General features: G+C 43.6%; 1 protein-coding gene across 5 annotated transcripts in view; it reads left to right on the forward strand.

Annotated features, from left to right (window-relative positions):
- The window catches only part of UTRN (utrophin), a 541,342-nt gene that overhangs the window by 161,581 nt on the left and 363,107 nt on the right, over positions 1-16,654 (forward strand). For all 5 annotated transcript variants that reach the window (XM_075203650.1, XM_075203649.1, XM_075203651.1 and 2 more), the window contains 2 exons: positions 7,513-7,704; positions 14,641-14,813. In XM_075203650.1, the coding sequence (XP_075059751.1) occupies positions 7,513-7,704; positions 14,641-14,813 (365 nt within the window). The remainder of the gene's footprint in view (positions 1-7,512; positions 7,705-14,640; positions 14,814-16,654) is intronic.

Genomic DNA, 16,654 nt, shown 5'->3' on the forward strand with positions numbered 1-16,654 from the left:
TTATCTATGATACGCATCTATCTATCTTGACTGCGTAGTGTGGTGGCCCCGGTACACAATTTGGTACCGAGGCCACAATATAATTAAAAAACCCTCCACGTGTCAGAATTCCACCAAACAAGTATCTGGACTGCGTAGTGGGGTGGCCCCGGTACCCAACTTGATACCGGGGCCACAATAAAATAAATACACCCTCCACGTGTCAGAATTCCACCAAACAAGTATCTGGACTGCGTAGTGGGGTGGCCCCGGTACCCAACTTGATACCGGGGCCACAATACCTCCTCCAAACATGCTACAGACAATTCGTCATTGAGATCCCATTAAGTATGTTAAAGACAGACAGGGTCCAAGTGTTATTAGTTGACTTTGTAAAGAAAAAAACTGTCCCTGTTGCACATAGTCGTGCAATGAAGACTTACTTTTTCATTTAAAGGCACGATCTTTCAAGTGTAGTGTTTGTAAGTCTAAGTCATATTATACTTTTGGTAAAATTGGTTTTTTTTGTTCCTCTTTATGTTAATTAATTAGTAATAGAATTAAAGTAGGAAATAGAATTAAATAGAATTAAAGTAGGAAATAGAGTGGTATAGAGTTGTAGTGTGGTATAGATAGAGTGGTCCACACAATATAATAATAAAACCCTCAACTGGTCTGAATTCCACCAAACAAGTATCTTGACTGCGTAGTGTGGTGGCCCCGGTACACAATTTGGTACCGAGGCCACAATATAATTAAAAAACCCTCCACGTGTCGGAATTCCACCAAACAAGTATCTGGACTGCATAGTGGGGTGGCCCCGGTACCCAATTTGATACCGGGGCCACAATACCTCCTCAAAACATGCTCCAGACAATTCGTCATTGACAGACCCCAGACAGACAGGGTCGTAGTGTTATTGTTTGACTTTGTAAACCCAAAAAAATGTCCCTGTTGCACTTGCACATAGTCGTGCAATGAAGACTGACTTTTTCATTTAAAGGCACGATCTTTAAAGTGTCAGAAAGAGAGAGAAGACACAGGAGAGGAGAGTTGTAGCTGGGGACCTGGGGTGGAAGCTCCCAGGCTCCCCCAGCATTGCCTGGAAGTCTGAGCGTGGTGACTGAGCCAGGGCAAGGAATGTGTGCCCTGGATGAAGGGGAGAACTCCATGCCACTATAGTGAACCCAAGAGAGAGGGGGACACTGCACATGGAAGAGGCCCTGGAGTGAGGGCTGCTACAAGAGGCATGGTAGCTGTAGTGTCAGATCCTGAGGCTGAGAGTACACAGAGTGACGTGTCAGAGCACAGGAGACATTATCCCCGCAGAGGAGGGATGAGCTGCAGTTGAGAGGTCTGTTGTTGAAATAGGACATGCACACTTTAACAAACCAATCATTTCAGCGACAGGGCCTACCAAACAACTTTGACTGAAATGATTGGTTTGTTTGGGCCCCCACACCAAAAAAGCTATTCATCTCTCCCTGTACAGACTAAACAGGCTCTACTGAGGCAAGATGTCGTCCTCATCCTCAACCTCTGATTCCTCTCCCCCTACAGTGTGTACTTCCTCCTCATCACACATTATCAATTCGTCCCCGCTGGACTCCACAACCACAGGTCCCTCTGTAGTATCTGGAGGGCAGTGCTGTACTTCATTGAGGAATTGATTATTCATTTTTATAAACATCATTTTTTCAACGTTGTGAGGAAGCAACCTCCTTCGCCGCTCACTGACCAGGTTCCCCGCTGCACTAAAAACTCTTTCCGAGTACACACTGGAGGGGGGACAACTCAGGTAAAATAGAGCCAGTTTGTACAGGGGCTTCCAAACTGCCTTTTTTTCCTGCCAGTAACAATATGGACTGTCTGACATGTCTACTTGGATGGTGTCAGCAAAGTAATCATCCACAATTTTTTCTATTGTGACAGCATCCAATGCAGCGAGAGTAGACATGTCTGCAATGGTTGGCAGGTCCTTCAGTCCGGACCAGATGTTATCAGCATCCCCGCCAGTGCCTCTTTTGGGAAAACTGAGCTTTTTCCTCGCAGCCATAGATGTGGAAGAAAATGAGGGTGGAGCTGTTGGCATGTCACGGTCCTCTTCAGAGGACAATCTCCTGACCAGCAGGTCTTTGCACCGCTGTAGATTTGTGTCCGCCGGAAACAGAGACACAACATACGCTTTAAACCGAGGATCGAGCACGGTGGCCAGAATGTATTCCTCTGACTTTAAAAGAGTGACCACCCTCGGATCCTGGCAAAGCGTACGAACGGCTACATCCACAAGAGCTACATGCTTGCTGTAATCGCAATGGCTTACCAGCTCCTCCCTCACTTTCTCCAGCTGCTTCTGCAACAGCCTGATCAGGGGAATGACCTGACTCAAGCTGGCAGTGTCGGAACTGACTTCTCGTGTGGCAAGTTCAAATGGCTGCAGAACCTTGCACAACACGGAAATCAGTCTCCACTGCGCTTGACTCAGGCGCATCCCCACTCCTTTGCCTATGTCGTAGGTGGCTGTGTAGGCCTGAATGGCCTTTTGCTGCTCCTCCATCCTCTGCAGCATATAGAGGGTGGAGTTCCAGCGCGTCACAACCTCTTGTTTGAGGTGATGGCAGGGCAGGTTCAAGCTTTTTTGATGTGCCTCTAGTCTTCGGTAGGCACTGGCTGAATGCCGAAAGTGTCCAGCAATTTTGCGCGCCACCGCAAGCATCTCCTGCACACCCCTGTCACTCTTCAGGTAATGCTGCACCACCAAATTAATGGTGTGGGCAAAACATGGGACGTGCTGGAAATTGCCCATATTTAATGCCCGCACAATGTTACTGGCATTGTCTGACACCACAAATCCCCATGAGAGTCTAAGTGGGGTAAGCCACTGGGAGATAATTTCCCTCATTTTCTCTAATATGTTGGCAGCGTTGTGCCTCTTATTAAAGCCTGTAATGCACAATGTTGCCTGCCTTTGCATGAGCAGCCATTTTGTAGATGCTGCTACTGATGCAGCTGTTGCTGTTGCTGCGGAAGGGGATGCATCTACCCAGTGGGCTGTCACAGTCATATAGTCCTTCGTTTGCCCAGAACCACTTGTCCACATGTCCGTGGTTAAGTGGACAGTGGGTACAACCGCATTTTTAAGAGCACTGAGGACACTTGATCGTACTTCTCTGTACATTTTTGGTATCGCCTGCCTAGTGAAGTGGAATCTCGAGGGGATTTGGTACCGGGGACACAATACCTCCATCAACCCTCTAAATCCCACTCCACTGATGGCGGACACCGGGCGCACGTCTAACACCAACATTGCAGTTACAGCCGCAGTTATACGCTTTGCAATAGGGTGACTACTATCGTATTTGGTGGTCATGGCAAACGACTGTTGGACGGTCAATTGTTTGGTGAAAGACTTAGCGGTCTTACGACTTCCCCTCTGGGAAGATGACCGACTAACAGCAGCAACAGCAGCAGTGGCAGTAGTAGGCGTACCGCTGCAGGATTCCTCGGATGAATCCCGTATTGAGGAGGACTCAGTCTGGCTGGTGACTTGGGCTGCAGGACTGAATCTGATGGAGATTGTGGAGGAAGTTGACGAGGAGGGTGTTGCTGGTGTGTATCCAACTGGACCACGGGATTTAGGTGTCCCTGTACCGATGAGGGTCCTAGCCCCAGTTCCTGAACTAACCACTGAACTATGAAGGTTATTCAGGTGACGTATAAGGGAGGATGTTCCTAGGTGGGCAAGATCCTTACCCCTGCTTATTTGAGCTTTACATAAGCTACATATTGCCATACATTGGTTGTCTGGATTTGGATAAAAATAACTCCAGACCGAAGAGGTGCATTTTTTGGTCTTCTGACCAGGCATGACGATGGGCTTTTTCATCCCATGGACATCAGCTGTTTCCCCCCCTGGTGCCTCATTTACAATAACCACATCACCATCCTCATCATCAAGTTCCTCCACAGCGCCAGCTACATCATCAATAACCTCCTCCCGAGCCACCTCTTCCCGTACAGTGATGGGAAGGTCAGGCTTGACAACCACCAACACCCTTGGACTCGCCTTGGGGATTTGTGATAATTTCTCTTTAGAAGGCAGAGTTGTTTGCTGTTTTGTTGCTGACAGCATAACTCTCTTCAATTTTTTGTAGGGGGGGGGAGGAGGAGGAGGGCTAAGATCCGTGGGTGAAGCTGAACCACTAGTCATGAACACGGGCCAGGGCCTAAGCTGTTCCTTGCCACTCCGTGTCGTAAATGGCATATTGGCAACTTTACGTTTCTCCTCAGATGATTTTAAGTTTCTCTTTTTGCTACTTTTTCTTAACTTGGGCTTTTTGGATTTTACATGCCCGGTACTACGAGATTGGGCATCGGGCTTGGAAGACGACGTTGATGGCATTTCATCGTCTATGTCATGACTAGTGGCAGCAGCTTCAGCATTAGGAGGAAGTGGGTCTTGATCTTTCCCTACTTTATCCTCCAAATTTTTGGTCTCCATTATATGTAGCACAAGATACTGCAGAATGTGTGAACTTGGTAATATTGCAGTACCAATAGACTTATAATGCTGGATTGGTTTTGCAAATTTGGTTATAATTATTATATATTTTTTTTTTTTTTTAATTTTTTATTTTTTTTTACTTTTTTTTTATTTTTTACAAACTTGGGAATAATGGGGAAATAACTATGCCCTTAGAAGCACAGAGCACAGGACACAGCACCACTGGACTGAACAGGACACGGCACAGGACCCAGCAGCACTACGGAACTCAGCAGGACAGAGCACAGGACACAGCACCACTGGACTGATACTGCAGAATGTGTAAACTTTGTAATATTGCAGTACCACTGGACTTTTACTGCTGAATGTGTGAACTTGGTAATATTGCAGTACCAATGGACTTATAATGCTGGATTGGTTTTGCAAATTTGGTTATAATTATTATATATTTTTTTTTTTTTTTAATTTTTTATTTTTTTTTACTTTTTTTTTATTTTTTACAAACTTGGGAATAATGGGGAAATAACTATGCCCTTAGAAGCACAGAGCACAGGACACAGCACCACTGGACTGAACAGGACACGGCACAGGACCCAGCAGCACTACGGAACTCAGCAGGACAGAGCACAGGACACAGCACCACTGGACTGATACTGCAGAATGTGTAAACTTTGTAATATTGCAGTACCACTGGACTTTTACTGCTGAATGTGTGAACTTGGTAATATTGCAGTACCAATGGGCTTATACTGCAGGATTGGTTGTGAAAATTTTGTGGTAATTAAAAAATATTAAAGTAGTTTTTGGTATTTTATAAAAAAAACTTTTTTTTATTTTTTTAAACACAGGGGAATATTGGGGAAATAACTATGCCCTTAGAAGCACAGAGCACAGGACACAGCACCACTGGACTGAACAGGACACAGCACAGGACCCAGCAGCACCACTGACCTCAGAAGGACAGAGCACAGCACACAGCACCACTGGACTGATACTGCAGAACACAGCACAGCACAGCACAGCACAGCACTAAACAGCACAGCACAGCACTAAACAGCACAGAACTAAACAGCACAGAACTAAACAGCACAGAGGACCACCTAACACACCCTCCCTCTACCCTGATCAATGCCCGAGTGAAGATGGCGGCGACTAGCGGGGAATTTATAGGATCCGAGTATCGCGAGATCCGACAACGGGATTATGAGTCAGAGCCTCAGTTTCACTTTTGAATTTGGCGCCAATACCCGGATCTGTCTCGGATCCGACTCGGATCCGCAACGTTCGGGTGGGCTCGGATTTCAGAAATCCGAGCGCGCTCATCCCTAATTATTATACAAGCATGAAAAATATACACACATTTTAGGAGGTAAATCTCTTAAAGCATCTTTATTTTAGCAACGAGATTCGTGGATATTGAGAACCAAGGCACAAGTTTAGTTTCAGCATTTTCAAGTAAAGGGGTTCAGTTCAAAGAGATAAAGTGAGACGTCTTTACTAGAAGAACAAATGGGGCAGAGATATCTAAATTGCACCTTACTTTAGCTAGAGGTTTAGTATATAAAAAATGAGTATCTCTTAAGGAAAACCCACGTAAGAACTTACCAAAAATACTCCCATTATACAAAATGAGAGCTAGAATCTGATTGGTTGCTATAGGCAACATCTCCACTTTTCAAACCCGCCGGAAAACTCTCAGCTTGATACATTTACCCCTATGTCTCTAGTCCTCCCCGTCCTTTCCCTTATTTTTGCCGATAACCCTTCTGTATATTAAAGTCCAGTTTCATTTTCTCCATCTTGCCAACTAACATAGATTGCAATTACTGATATTTTAGACAGTAGAGAATTGAATGTACGGCCGGATCATGGGTGCGGCAATCGCGTGGTCGCCCAGGGGCCCTACTAATTGTTCCCACTGACACCCAGTTCCCCTACCTGGTGCTGCAGCTAGGCATCCAATGTATTAGGAGAGCCATGCCAATGCTGCTCTCACTCGGGTTCTGCTACCCACAATACCCTGTTAAAGGATAAAAGAATATGGAACCCTTCTACTGTATATGCAGCTTTTCTAAGGAATGTAAATTTATACTGTTTAAGTATTGAGGGCAGAGCAGATGGCTGAGTGAACGATTCAGAGCTGCTTCAGTCAGATCATCAGCCACCCTCTGTCTGACATCCACTGTGACCTACTTAGGTGTCTCTGACATGTCTTGATCTAGCTGCAGGCAATTTTATTCACAGGGGCACCCACAAGTTAGTTGTATTGGGGATCCACACACCTTAATTCGACCCTGATTGAATGATTACGTTTTTGTAAGTAACACTCATTATAAGTATAAGAGAAGCCACTCAGGGTGCTATGGTCACATAGATGTACAATCCAGGTGATTTATAATTTTCTTACCATATACATTATTAGGCTAAAGTTACTTGTTAAAATACAAATGTAACAATGTTACTAATTAATGAAAAAAGGAGTGTAACAATTTCACTATGCCACATGACATCACTACATTGTCTATACATAATTATTTTTAATGCATGTATTTAATGTGATCTCAGAAACTCAAATGCATCCACGTAAAAGACACAAATAGAATGATTTTTTTTTTTTTATGTACCGTTTGCAGTAGCTGAGATATGTGTTTATATTTTCATGTGTATCTTTTGAAAATTATTAAATGTGAATTCAGTTTCCCCAAAAGATTGAAGACTGACTAGAGGACCTAATTTATATACCAAGATCTACAAAGGTTAATGTGATCCATATTATGAGTTATATAGACTAAAGTGACCAAGAGATTTAACATCTTAGTTTAATGAAGATCCTCAAAAGACTTTGGCTTAAGGTAACTTAAATCAGTGTTGATGTCTTTCTTACAAACCATATTTGCCTTAAGGCAAGTCCTCGCTGCTTATTAGAGGAACAAAAATCCATCAAACTCCATTTGTATTTTATAACTCTTTCAGGTATTGTCTCGTTGTTCAGAAGTACAACTAAAATGGAAACTTATATCTCTTTTTAGGATGACACAGACCCTCACCTGGATGTGAGTGTCACCTCAACGGGATTCACTCCTTCATTTCTTCCCTCAGATTACTTAGTGGAAATAAATAAAGTGCTGCTTTCCATAGCCGACACTGAGCTCCTGATCAATGCACCAGAGCTGAGTGGAGGAGAGTATGAGAATTTCTCTGAGCAGGAAGATTTGCTAAAGGTAACACTGCATTCTAATATATTAAGGGCGCTATTATTATTTATGCATGTTTTACTTATTGCATATAAAGGAAATTTAATAATGCTATTAGGCATATTGCAATAACTCACGGTGCCTGTAATGTTTATGTGAGGCAGTATCTTAGTTACAGCGTTGCTTGCATGTCATGTATTAAAATGAACCAAATATCTGTGAGGAAATGATGTTACCTGCTGTAAAAATAATGTTCATAGTATATGAACTGTGAGTGCCTTCAGCTCCATAGAATTAGTTTTGTCCCGATAAAGTACTTCTGCAAGTGCTTAAGTTGACTGAGTAATTGCTTTCTCGTCTCTAATTGTCTCTAATTGTTTCTTTCTAGTCCTATTGGTATCTAATTTACCCACAAAGAGCCACCAATTTCATGCACATTTGTGTGCAAATACGTAGCACACTCACATATTGAGAATTCATCACTGTACTAATGAAACAGCCAAGAATTGACTAGAAAAATACGGTTCAATTACCTGTCAACCATGTGAATTCTGTATTTTAATCATTATGTTTTTAAATGCAGTTATAATAAAAACATTTTGACCTTGGTCTGTGTTTAGAAAATTCTAACACCAACAGAAAAATGTTTGTAAATTTGTGTCATTGTATTCCTAATTGGGTCAATTTTGATTTTATAGTTTATTTTTATGACAAAATGTTGGAGTTTCTTCGGCATAGAGTTTTTAAAAATGTGGTCTGGTAGAATAAATTTAAATGTTTTTGTAATTTGTAGTGTGCTTTTAAGGAACCTTTAGCTCTATTTAGTTTTCTCTATACAGTTTCCAAAATCTCCACTGTAGAGCACGGTGACACGGTGGTTAGCATTGTTACCTCACAGTTCTGGGGACTTTTCTTTTCTCCTTTCTTGATCCATTATAGCCCAAATGGGAAATAACCCCCTCATGAAAAATTCCATTTAAAAATTGATTCACTCACAAACTGTATAGAACCGAAACGGCTACAGCTGAATGTCCCTGGGACTCGCCTTCACCAGCCAGCCAATCATAATTGTTTTCCCATTCCAACCTCTTGTGCTTAGGTGCAGATGAAGGGGAGTCCCAGGGAATTCCAAGTTTGTTAATTTTGTATGAGAAAGAGCCACAGAGATTTTCAGTGCGAGGTTGTTAGCTTCTGACCCCCCCCCCCCCCCCTGCCCAACCTCCTCATAGAGACACCAGCCCTGTGGGTACAGTATGGCACAGTGGCCCCATGCTCGTGGTCTCTCTGCTATAGTGAAAATCAGCCCATGCTGTATAGCACTGGGAATGTATGAGGATTTAAAAAAATAACATTCTTGTCTTTAATCAAATATATTTATTTATTTTGCACAGTGCACTGTGCATGCAAACTATTTTGTCTAATTCAGTATGGCAAGACCTCATTTCCACAGGCTTTGAGCTGGTGCAGATTTCATCCTTTTGCAGAAGGTGAATGGTCGTGCATGGCAAGGAACACTCCTGATAATGAGCCCTCTCTCTCCTCCTTATATGATTATGGAAATCTTGTTTTTCTCTAGGAATGCCTTCACTCTTCCCAGCTCCTCCCTTCTGCATCTGCAAATTGCTACTCCTCTTCTAATGTAGCTCCCTTGCTCCTCAAACCTACGAAAATCCACAGCATGTTTGTTTTGTTTGGAAGATGTCTGCCACTAGCTCCTAGCGGCACATGTGTAAGGTCATCTTCTGATCACACTAACAGGCTGCAGTGGAGCCAGAAATGATCCGACTGGTGGGACTGGATCTGTATATTACTACTGCTTGCCTTATTTAAACAGGCAGCAGTGTTGACCTTTTCTGTGTATTAATAATTGAACATGATGAGAAATATACAGGGAAGGGTCAACGATAACAAAGCTGTGTGTTTGAATCAGGCCATAAGGACCAGAATACAGAAAAGGGGAACCATCGGTGGCTATGGCAGAACAGGTTCACAATTTCATGATAACTTAGCAAACTCCACCCAGTACAAGATTTTACATTTTGATAGAGCTTGTTTTTAATGTTGTGTTTGTAAGAAAATAAAATTCTTAGTTAACTGAATAAGTAACATGCAATAATCACATTATAAAAGTCAGTTTTCTTTAAAAAAAAACCCAACATTTTCTTCACAAGGAAAATATCGAACATTTGCATTTTGTCATAAAATTACCACTGTGATATTGGAAGATTTAATTATACCAATATCTCGTATCTAAATCTAGGTACATTAGTAAATGTATTTTCTCTTTCATCCAGTCTGGGGGACACTGCTTACCATGGGTTGTGGAAGGAGCTTGGGGAGTTGGCACCTAACTAGTTAACTTTAGTACTGCCAACAGACCCCTCCCCTCTACAATCCCCCTGCCCCCTCTTGTTCAGTTTTTTTAGGTGCCCATGGAGTTGGGCAGTGTTTTAGTACTGTAGGTTATTTTATTACTTTTATTTCTTTTATTTATTCTTTTTTATAGGTGGCAGAGCTGGAGTGTGTTCTAATATAGAGAACACACTCACAGCAGGACAGCGCAGGCACTACCCTGTCAGATGAGAGCCAGCGGCTCTCACTGACAGGGACAGGAAGATAAGAAGAATAGGTGCCTGAATTGGGAGTGACAAGCGGTCTCACGGACCGCTGTCACTCCTGGAGCCTCCCCGATAACCGGCGCTGCCACTGCAGGCATAGAGCGCCGGTTATCGGATATTGCATTGGCGGTGGCCATCTTGGAAAATGGAGGAGAGGAGAAGGGGGCTATACCTGGATCCCCCCTCATACATAGGAGGGGGCATCAGGTATTATACACTGTGGAGACCTCCCCTGGAGGTCTCCACTACTCTGCCACTTAACCCTTTTTATTTTTTATATGGACCACAGAATCGCTGCAGAGGCAGCACTACTGAAGGGGGGGGGGAGCTAAGAAATAGAGTTCCCCCTCCTTTCAGAGAGAGAGAGATGGTTTATCCCAGTCTTCTGGCGCCAAGGAGAAGCCCGGGAAGAGAGAACAGATCTGAGGGAGCAGGCACCAGGATACTGCTGTTGGACTTCTCCCCTGTTTGGCCTATAGGCTAAGTTTTTTACTTATTTAAACACATATTCTGTATTGCTGTGGACTAGTGGGCTAGTAGGGGTTATTTTATAGTTCTCCTACTTGCTTAAGTATTATTTGGTGTTTAAAATATTACAAGTACAACTTTTATATCTAGATTAGTTGATTACTTGTAGTTTTACACTTTTCTCTCCACACATTTATATCTCTCTCTCTACTCAGCTAAATTTAACAATTTAAGTCTGTGTGTTTGGTGTGCCTTCCTTTATTAAGAAATGTCAGATAAGGGAAAGGGCCCTATTGCAAAATATTTTACATGTTCTAAATGTAATGTAAAATTACCTTGTGGGCAGAAAGACCATTGGCGCTCTGCTCTGTCTGCGAGGCAGGGATCCCCCCTGCGCAAACCCAGCATATTTCAGCCCCACTGACGGAGGAACCGGCCTGGGTGACCTCCCTGACACAGTCGGTTTCCTCTTTAGCACAAATGGTTTTTTAATCAAATCAATTGCTATCTACTGTGGCTAATAATACTAGTACTCAGTTGTGCATCTCTGTTACCACAGGTTCTATTGGAACGTCTATACCAGGACCTTCCTCTTCTCATACAGACCTAGCCCCTGTTCCCACAGAACCAGCATGGTCTGCAGCATTTATAAAGGGTTTGGATAAACTAAACCAGTTACTTGAATCCCCAAACATTCCGCCTGCTAAAAGAAAGTGGCCTAGATCTGATAATACCCTTAAGGTCCTTTCAGACTCTGAGGAGTTTTCAGAGGAAGAGGGGGAAAATAATTCTGATCCTGACCAGGTTCAACCTTTGGGACAGGAAGAAAGCTCTAAAAGCCAATTTATTAATGATTTGGTTTTAGCAGTGAGACAAGCGTTGGACCACCCAGAACCGGAGGATACTACTCCTAGAGACAGAAGTCTCTTTAAGAAGGCCAAAAGAAAGGCTATCCGTTTTCCCCCTTCCGTAGAACTTAAGGATATTGCAGAAGGAGCCTGGAAACAGCCTGATAAGAGGTTCTCTGTTCCCAAAAGGTTCTCTTCCCTGTACCCATTGCAGGAGGAAGATGTGGTTCGCTGGGAGAGTATTCCAAAAGTGGATATTCCAATAGCCCGATTGGCCAAGCACACTTTACTCCCAGCTCCAGGTTCTGCATCTCTGCAGGATGTCAATGACCGCAGTGTGGAATCTCAGCTGAAATCTATATTTGTGGCTGCGGGTTCTTCCTTTAGGCTAGAGCCATGGAAGCATGGGCAGACCAGCTGGCAGAGGCCTTGCTGGACTCTGATTTACTTCCCCTGGCTTTGCATTTGAAGGAGGCATCGGGGTACCTTTATGAGGCGGCCCAGAACACAGCGGCTGTATCCTCTTCTATTCAGGCTGCATCTATTTCAGCAAGAAGAACGTTATGGCTGAAATACTGGGAAGGAGATGCGGAATCAAAAAAGTCAGTGGAAACCATTCCTTTTTCTGCAGCAGGTTTGTTCGGCCCGGAATTGGATACCCTGATCTCCCAGGCAACGGGGGGCAAAAGCACTTCCTTGCCGGTATTCCCTAGCAGGAGCCGAAACCCTCGGGTCAGCTCCTTTTGTCAGTCCTTTCAGGGGTCCTCCTTGCCTAGAGGACAGTCCTTTAGAGGCAGACAGCCCAATTCTCGAGGCTCCTCTGCCAGGGGGAGATCCTCGTTTGCAGCTAGACACCAGGCCTCCAAGACCCAGGAAAAGCCTGCGTCCTGACGACCACTCTGTTCTCCTGGAGGGGGCGCCAGTGGGGGAATGTCTGTCTTTGTTTCAGGAACAGTGGGCAGCGTCCTCCCAAGATCCTTGGATTCGGGGCATTATGTCAGAGGGGTACAGGATAGACCTGCTGGGCCCGGTTCCACATCGCTTCTTCATGACCCCGCTCCCTCGAGATCCATCAAGAAGGCAGGCAATACAGGATTGTGTCGCCTCTCTTCTTTCTCAAAGAGTTATCTGCAGGGTCCCAGATTACCAGAAGGGAAAGGGGTTTTATTCAAACCTGTTTCTAGTCAAGAAGCCGGACGGCTCCTTTCGTCCCATCCTAAACTTAAAGGGCCTCAATGTGCACTTACCGGTGGACAAATTTCGGATGGAATCCCTAAGGTCAGTGATAAACGGCTTAGAGAAGAATCAGTTTATGGCGTCCATAGACATAAAAGATGCATACCTCCACATTCCCATTAGGATCCACCATCAGTCTCTCCTAAGATTCTAGGTGGGATCCTTCCACTATCAGTTTCAGGCCCTCCCCTTCGGCCTCTCAAGAGCACCGAGGGTTTTCACGAAGATCATGTCAGTTATGGCAGCATGTCTTCACCTTCAAGGAGTTCAGGTCGTGCCCTATTTGGACGACCTGCTCACCAAATCCTCCACGGAGAATTGCTTACGTCATCACTTATCCCTCACCTTGGCGGTTCTCGAGGGCCATGGATGGCTAATAAATTTAAGGAAATCCCAGATGGTTCCGTGTCAACGCATGGTTTTCCTAGGGCTCATTATGGACACCAGCCAGCAAAAGGCGTTCATGCCTTTCGAGAAGATCAGTTGAATTCAGAGTATAACAACTCAAGTCTTGTCTTCTCCCAGCCCCTCAATGCACTTGTGCATGCGGCTGCTGGAAAGATGGTGGCCTCCTTCGAGACCATCCCCTTTAGTCGAGCCCATTCTCAATGTTTTCAGTGGGATCTGTTGATGAAATGGTCAGGATCCCACCTACGTTTGGATCTCCAGAGGATCTCTCTATCTCCAGGGGGGAGAGAATCACTTCAGTGGTGGCTGATTCAGGATCACATGACAGTGGGCAGGTCCTTCGCTCCATGGTCTTGGATCATAGCCACGACGGACGCCAGCCTAAAAGGTTGGGGGGTGGTAATCCTGCACCTCAGGCTCCAGGAACTTTGGTCGGTTCAGGATTCGGCCCTATCCATAAACGTGCTGGAGTTGAAGGCAATTCTACTGTTCTACTGGCCCTTCGGGGGGCCCAGTCCCTCCTCCAGGGCCACCCTGTCAGAGTTTAGTCAGACAATGCCACGGCCGTGGCATATGTCAACAGGCAGGGAGGATCCAGGAGTGCAGCTGCAATGAATATTGCAGCTCAAATTTTGGTTTGGGCAGAACAACACGTTCCAGCAATATCTGCAGTATACATTCCAGGAATAAGAAATCTGGAGGCCGACTACCTAAGTCGAAACCAGATGATGCCGGGGGAGTGGTGAAATGGAGTTTCTGCGGACCAGCTTTGCAGGGCAGCCACCTGGTCCTCTGTCCACACCTTTAATTTTTTTTTATCAGTTTAATGTATTTGCATCAGCAGATGCAAATTTCGCTCGTAGTGCTTTACGAGCGGGATTTTCAGAGTAGTCCCACCCTTAGGGGGCTGCTTTAGAACGTCCCCATGGTAAGCAGTGTCCCCCAGACTGGATGAAAGAGAAAAGAGGATTTATGTACTTACGTTAAATCCGTTTCTCTGATTCCGTCTGGGGGACACTGCGATCCCTCCCTCCTGCTTTTCTTCTGTGTGCTCTTGTTTGATTGGCCTTTTCCTCCTTGGGTTTTTTAATTAACTGAACAAGAGGGGGCAGGGGGATTGTAGAGGGGAGGGGTCTGTCGGCAGTACTAAAGTTAACTAGTTAGGTGCCAACTCCCCAAGCTCCCTCCACAACCCATGGTAAGCAGTGTCCCCCAGACGGAATCAGAGAAACGGATTTAACGTAAGTACATAAATCTTCTTTTTGGTTTGTCCATTTTTTTTTTCAACAATGTCACTAGGCATCTTTCTTACTGGTATTCTACTTGTTGGTGTTCTTGTGATTCTACTTGTATGTCAATCTGATATACAGGCTTCTTTCTTCCAGAAGGTAAAAGATGCATTGGACACACTTGGGGAACAAATTGCAGCTATTCATGAGAAACAACCGGATGTGATCCTGGAAGCATCAGGACCAGAGACCATACAAATAGGAGACTCACTCACCCAGGTGAATGCAGAATGGGATCGGATCAACAGATTGTACGACGATCGTAAGAGGTAAGACTAGTCTTTGATGGTTCTCCATAAACATGGGTGGTGTTCACTATGACAAAAGTATTCCAGCATTAAGCACCTGTCCTGATGCAGAATCTGAATGTGGTGCTATTAAGTAGATATTGTAGACTTTATAGTTCTGGCTCCATAAGTAAAAGCTATGCATTGATATCCTACACAGTGTTTGGGATTCAAGACCCATAATAACTGCTAAATATGACATTCTGGTGCTTAACCCGGTCACAAACAAAATGAAAGAATCAAGCAGCTTGGCTTCAAAGTGATTGCTAACACAGCTATCTCTATTGTTACACTACTCCGCCAATAGCTCGAGTGGTCCTGCACTGCCCTTCAGTCGTCTTTCCTGTTATAACAAAAACATCTTAATTATGCAAATAGGACTTTCACAAACAGAGATAATAGGTTAAAAAGATCTACCTTAGGACAAGGGGTCAAAGAGTTTAGAGCTTTCAGGAGGCCCCATTTATCACCACTAAAGGTAAATAAAATTGGTGTTTTATCTTAGTGAACTCCATCCAGAACTGTTTATTTTAGTTTAATAAGGGTTGGACTGGTGGTTAAATTTCCCAGAGGATTTTCCGGAGGGCCCCAAGTATGAGTAAGCCTCTTTGGCATATTTAATACAAGAAGAATGGGATAGGAAGTTATTTATTATACTCCAATGTAGGTGCTACATAAAATATATTGCTTTCAACCTTATCATGTGGGGATGTGTTGGTATACCCCAATTCAATACTGACTTAATTACATTTTTAATAATAAATAGTGATTTTTTTTTTTTACAACGTTGCTTGAACTGTTGATGTTAAGACTGCAAAGTCAGGGGTGCACATTTATAGTTGTATTCAAAGTTTGTTTATGTATTGACATCATGTTGTTATCGCTTTCACAAAATAAATATGTTGTCTGTTAAAAAGTTCCATTGATTGAGAGCAAAAATGGCGTCCACCTTGCAGCCACGCCGCTGATACTGGAAATGTTCTAATTTTGTATATTAAAAATGATGACAGATAAATATTGCTGATAGCAGTTTATGTCCAGCATAAGAATTTTTTGTCATATGTATCCATACATTCCAAATATCTGGCATTTAGATAAACAAAATACTTATTTTAAGTACAGCATTCATGTTTTGTACATATTTTATAAAATAACAGTTACCACAAGGGTCCTACATGTGAATTTCTTCAGTCATGAGTTATTGTAATGGAAAGCATTTTTATTGTTATTATTTGACCACACTCTGGTAGTGTTACTTGTGTCTGTCGATGAGATATCTTCACTACATTGGTCACAATATATGTCTTTTCTTGGGCAGTGTTTGTATAAATATGTTCATCGTGTTTGTCAGAATATAATCTGTCCCCTGTGCTTTAAACAAGTGCACTGCTGTATATCAAACTATTACTTAAATACTTAAATATAGGGGAACGAAACAGAGGCAGACACTTGCTTTTAGGTAATTTATGGAGAAACACACTGACCATGAGCCCTTAGAAGGACAGGTGACAGTGCAGGGTAAAATATGTTCTACTCTCATCCATCCCTGCTCTGTCATCCACCTCTCTAGTGCCTGGTCGATCCATTACTGAATAGAGATTAATAAACTGAAGGGAGATAGGAATAAAAACAGTCCATTGTGCATATCGGCCTTAAACTTCTGTCACACAGCTTTGTGTGCCCATGTATGTTAGATTTAGGTTTGCACACATTTTTTGCCTGTTAATAATAGGCAGCGTAAACACTGAGTTGCCACAACAGTACCTAAGCTCTCTACAAATACTGTCTGTCTAGTGTGTGTGTTTGCCCAGCCAATTATGTGT

The sequence above is a fragment of the Mixophyes fleayi genome, chromosome 3, assembly GCF_038048845.1.
Source record: "Mixophyes fleayi isolate aMixFle1 chromosome 3, aMixFle1.hap1, whole genome shotgun sequence".
Classification (NCBI taxonomy): domain Eukaryota; kingdom Metazoa; phylum Chordata; class Amphibia; order Anura; family Limnodynastidae; genus Mixophyes; species Mixophyes fleayi.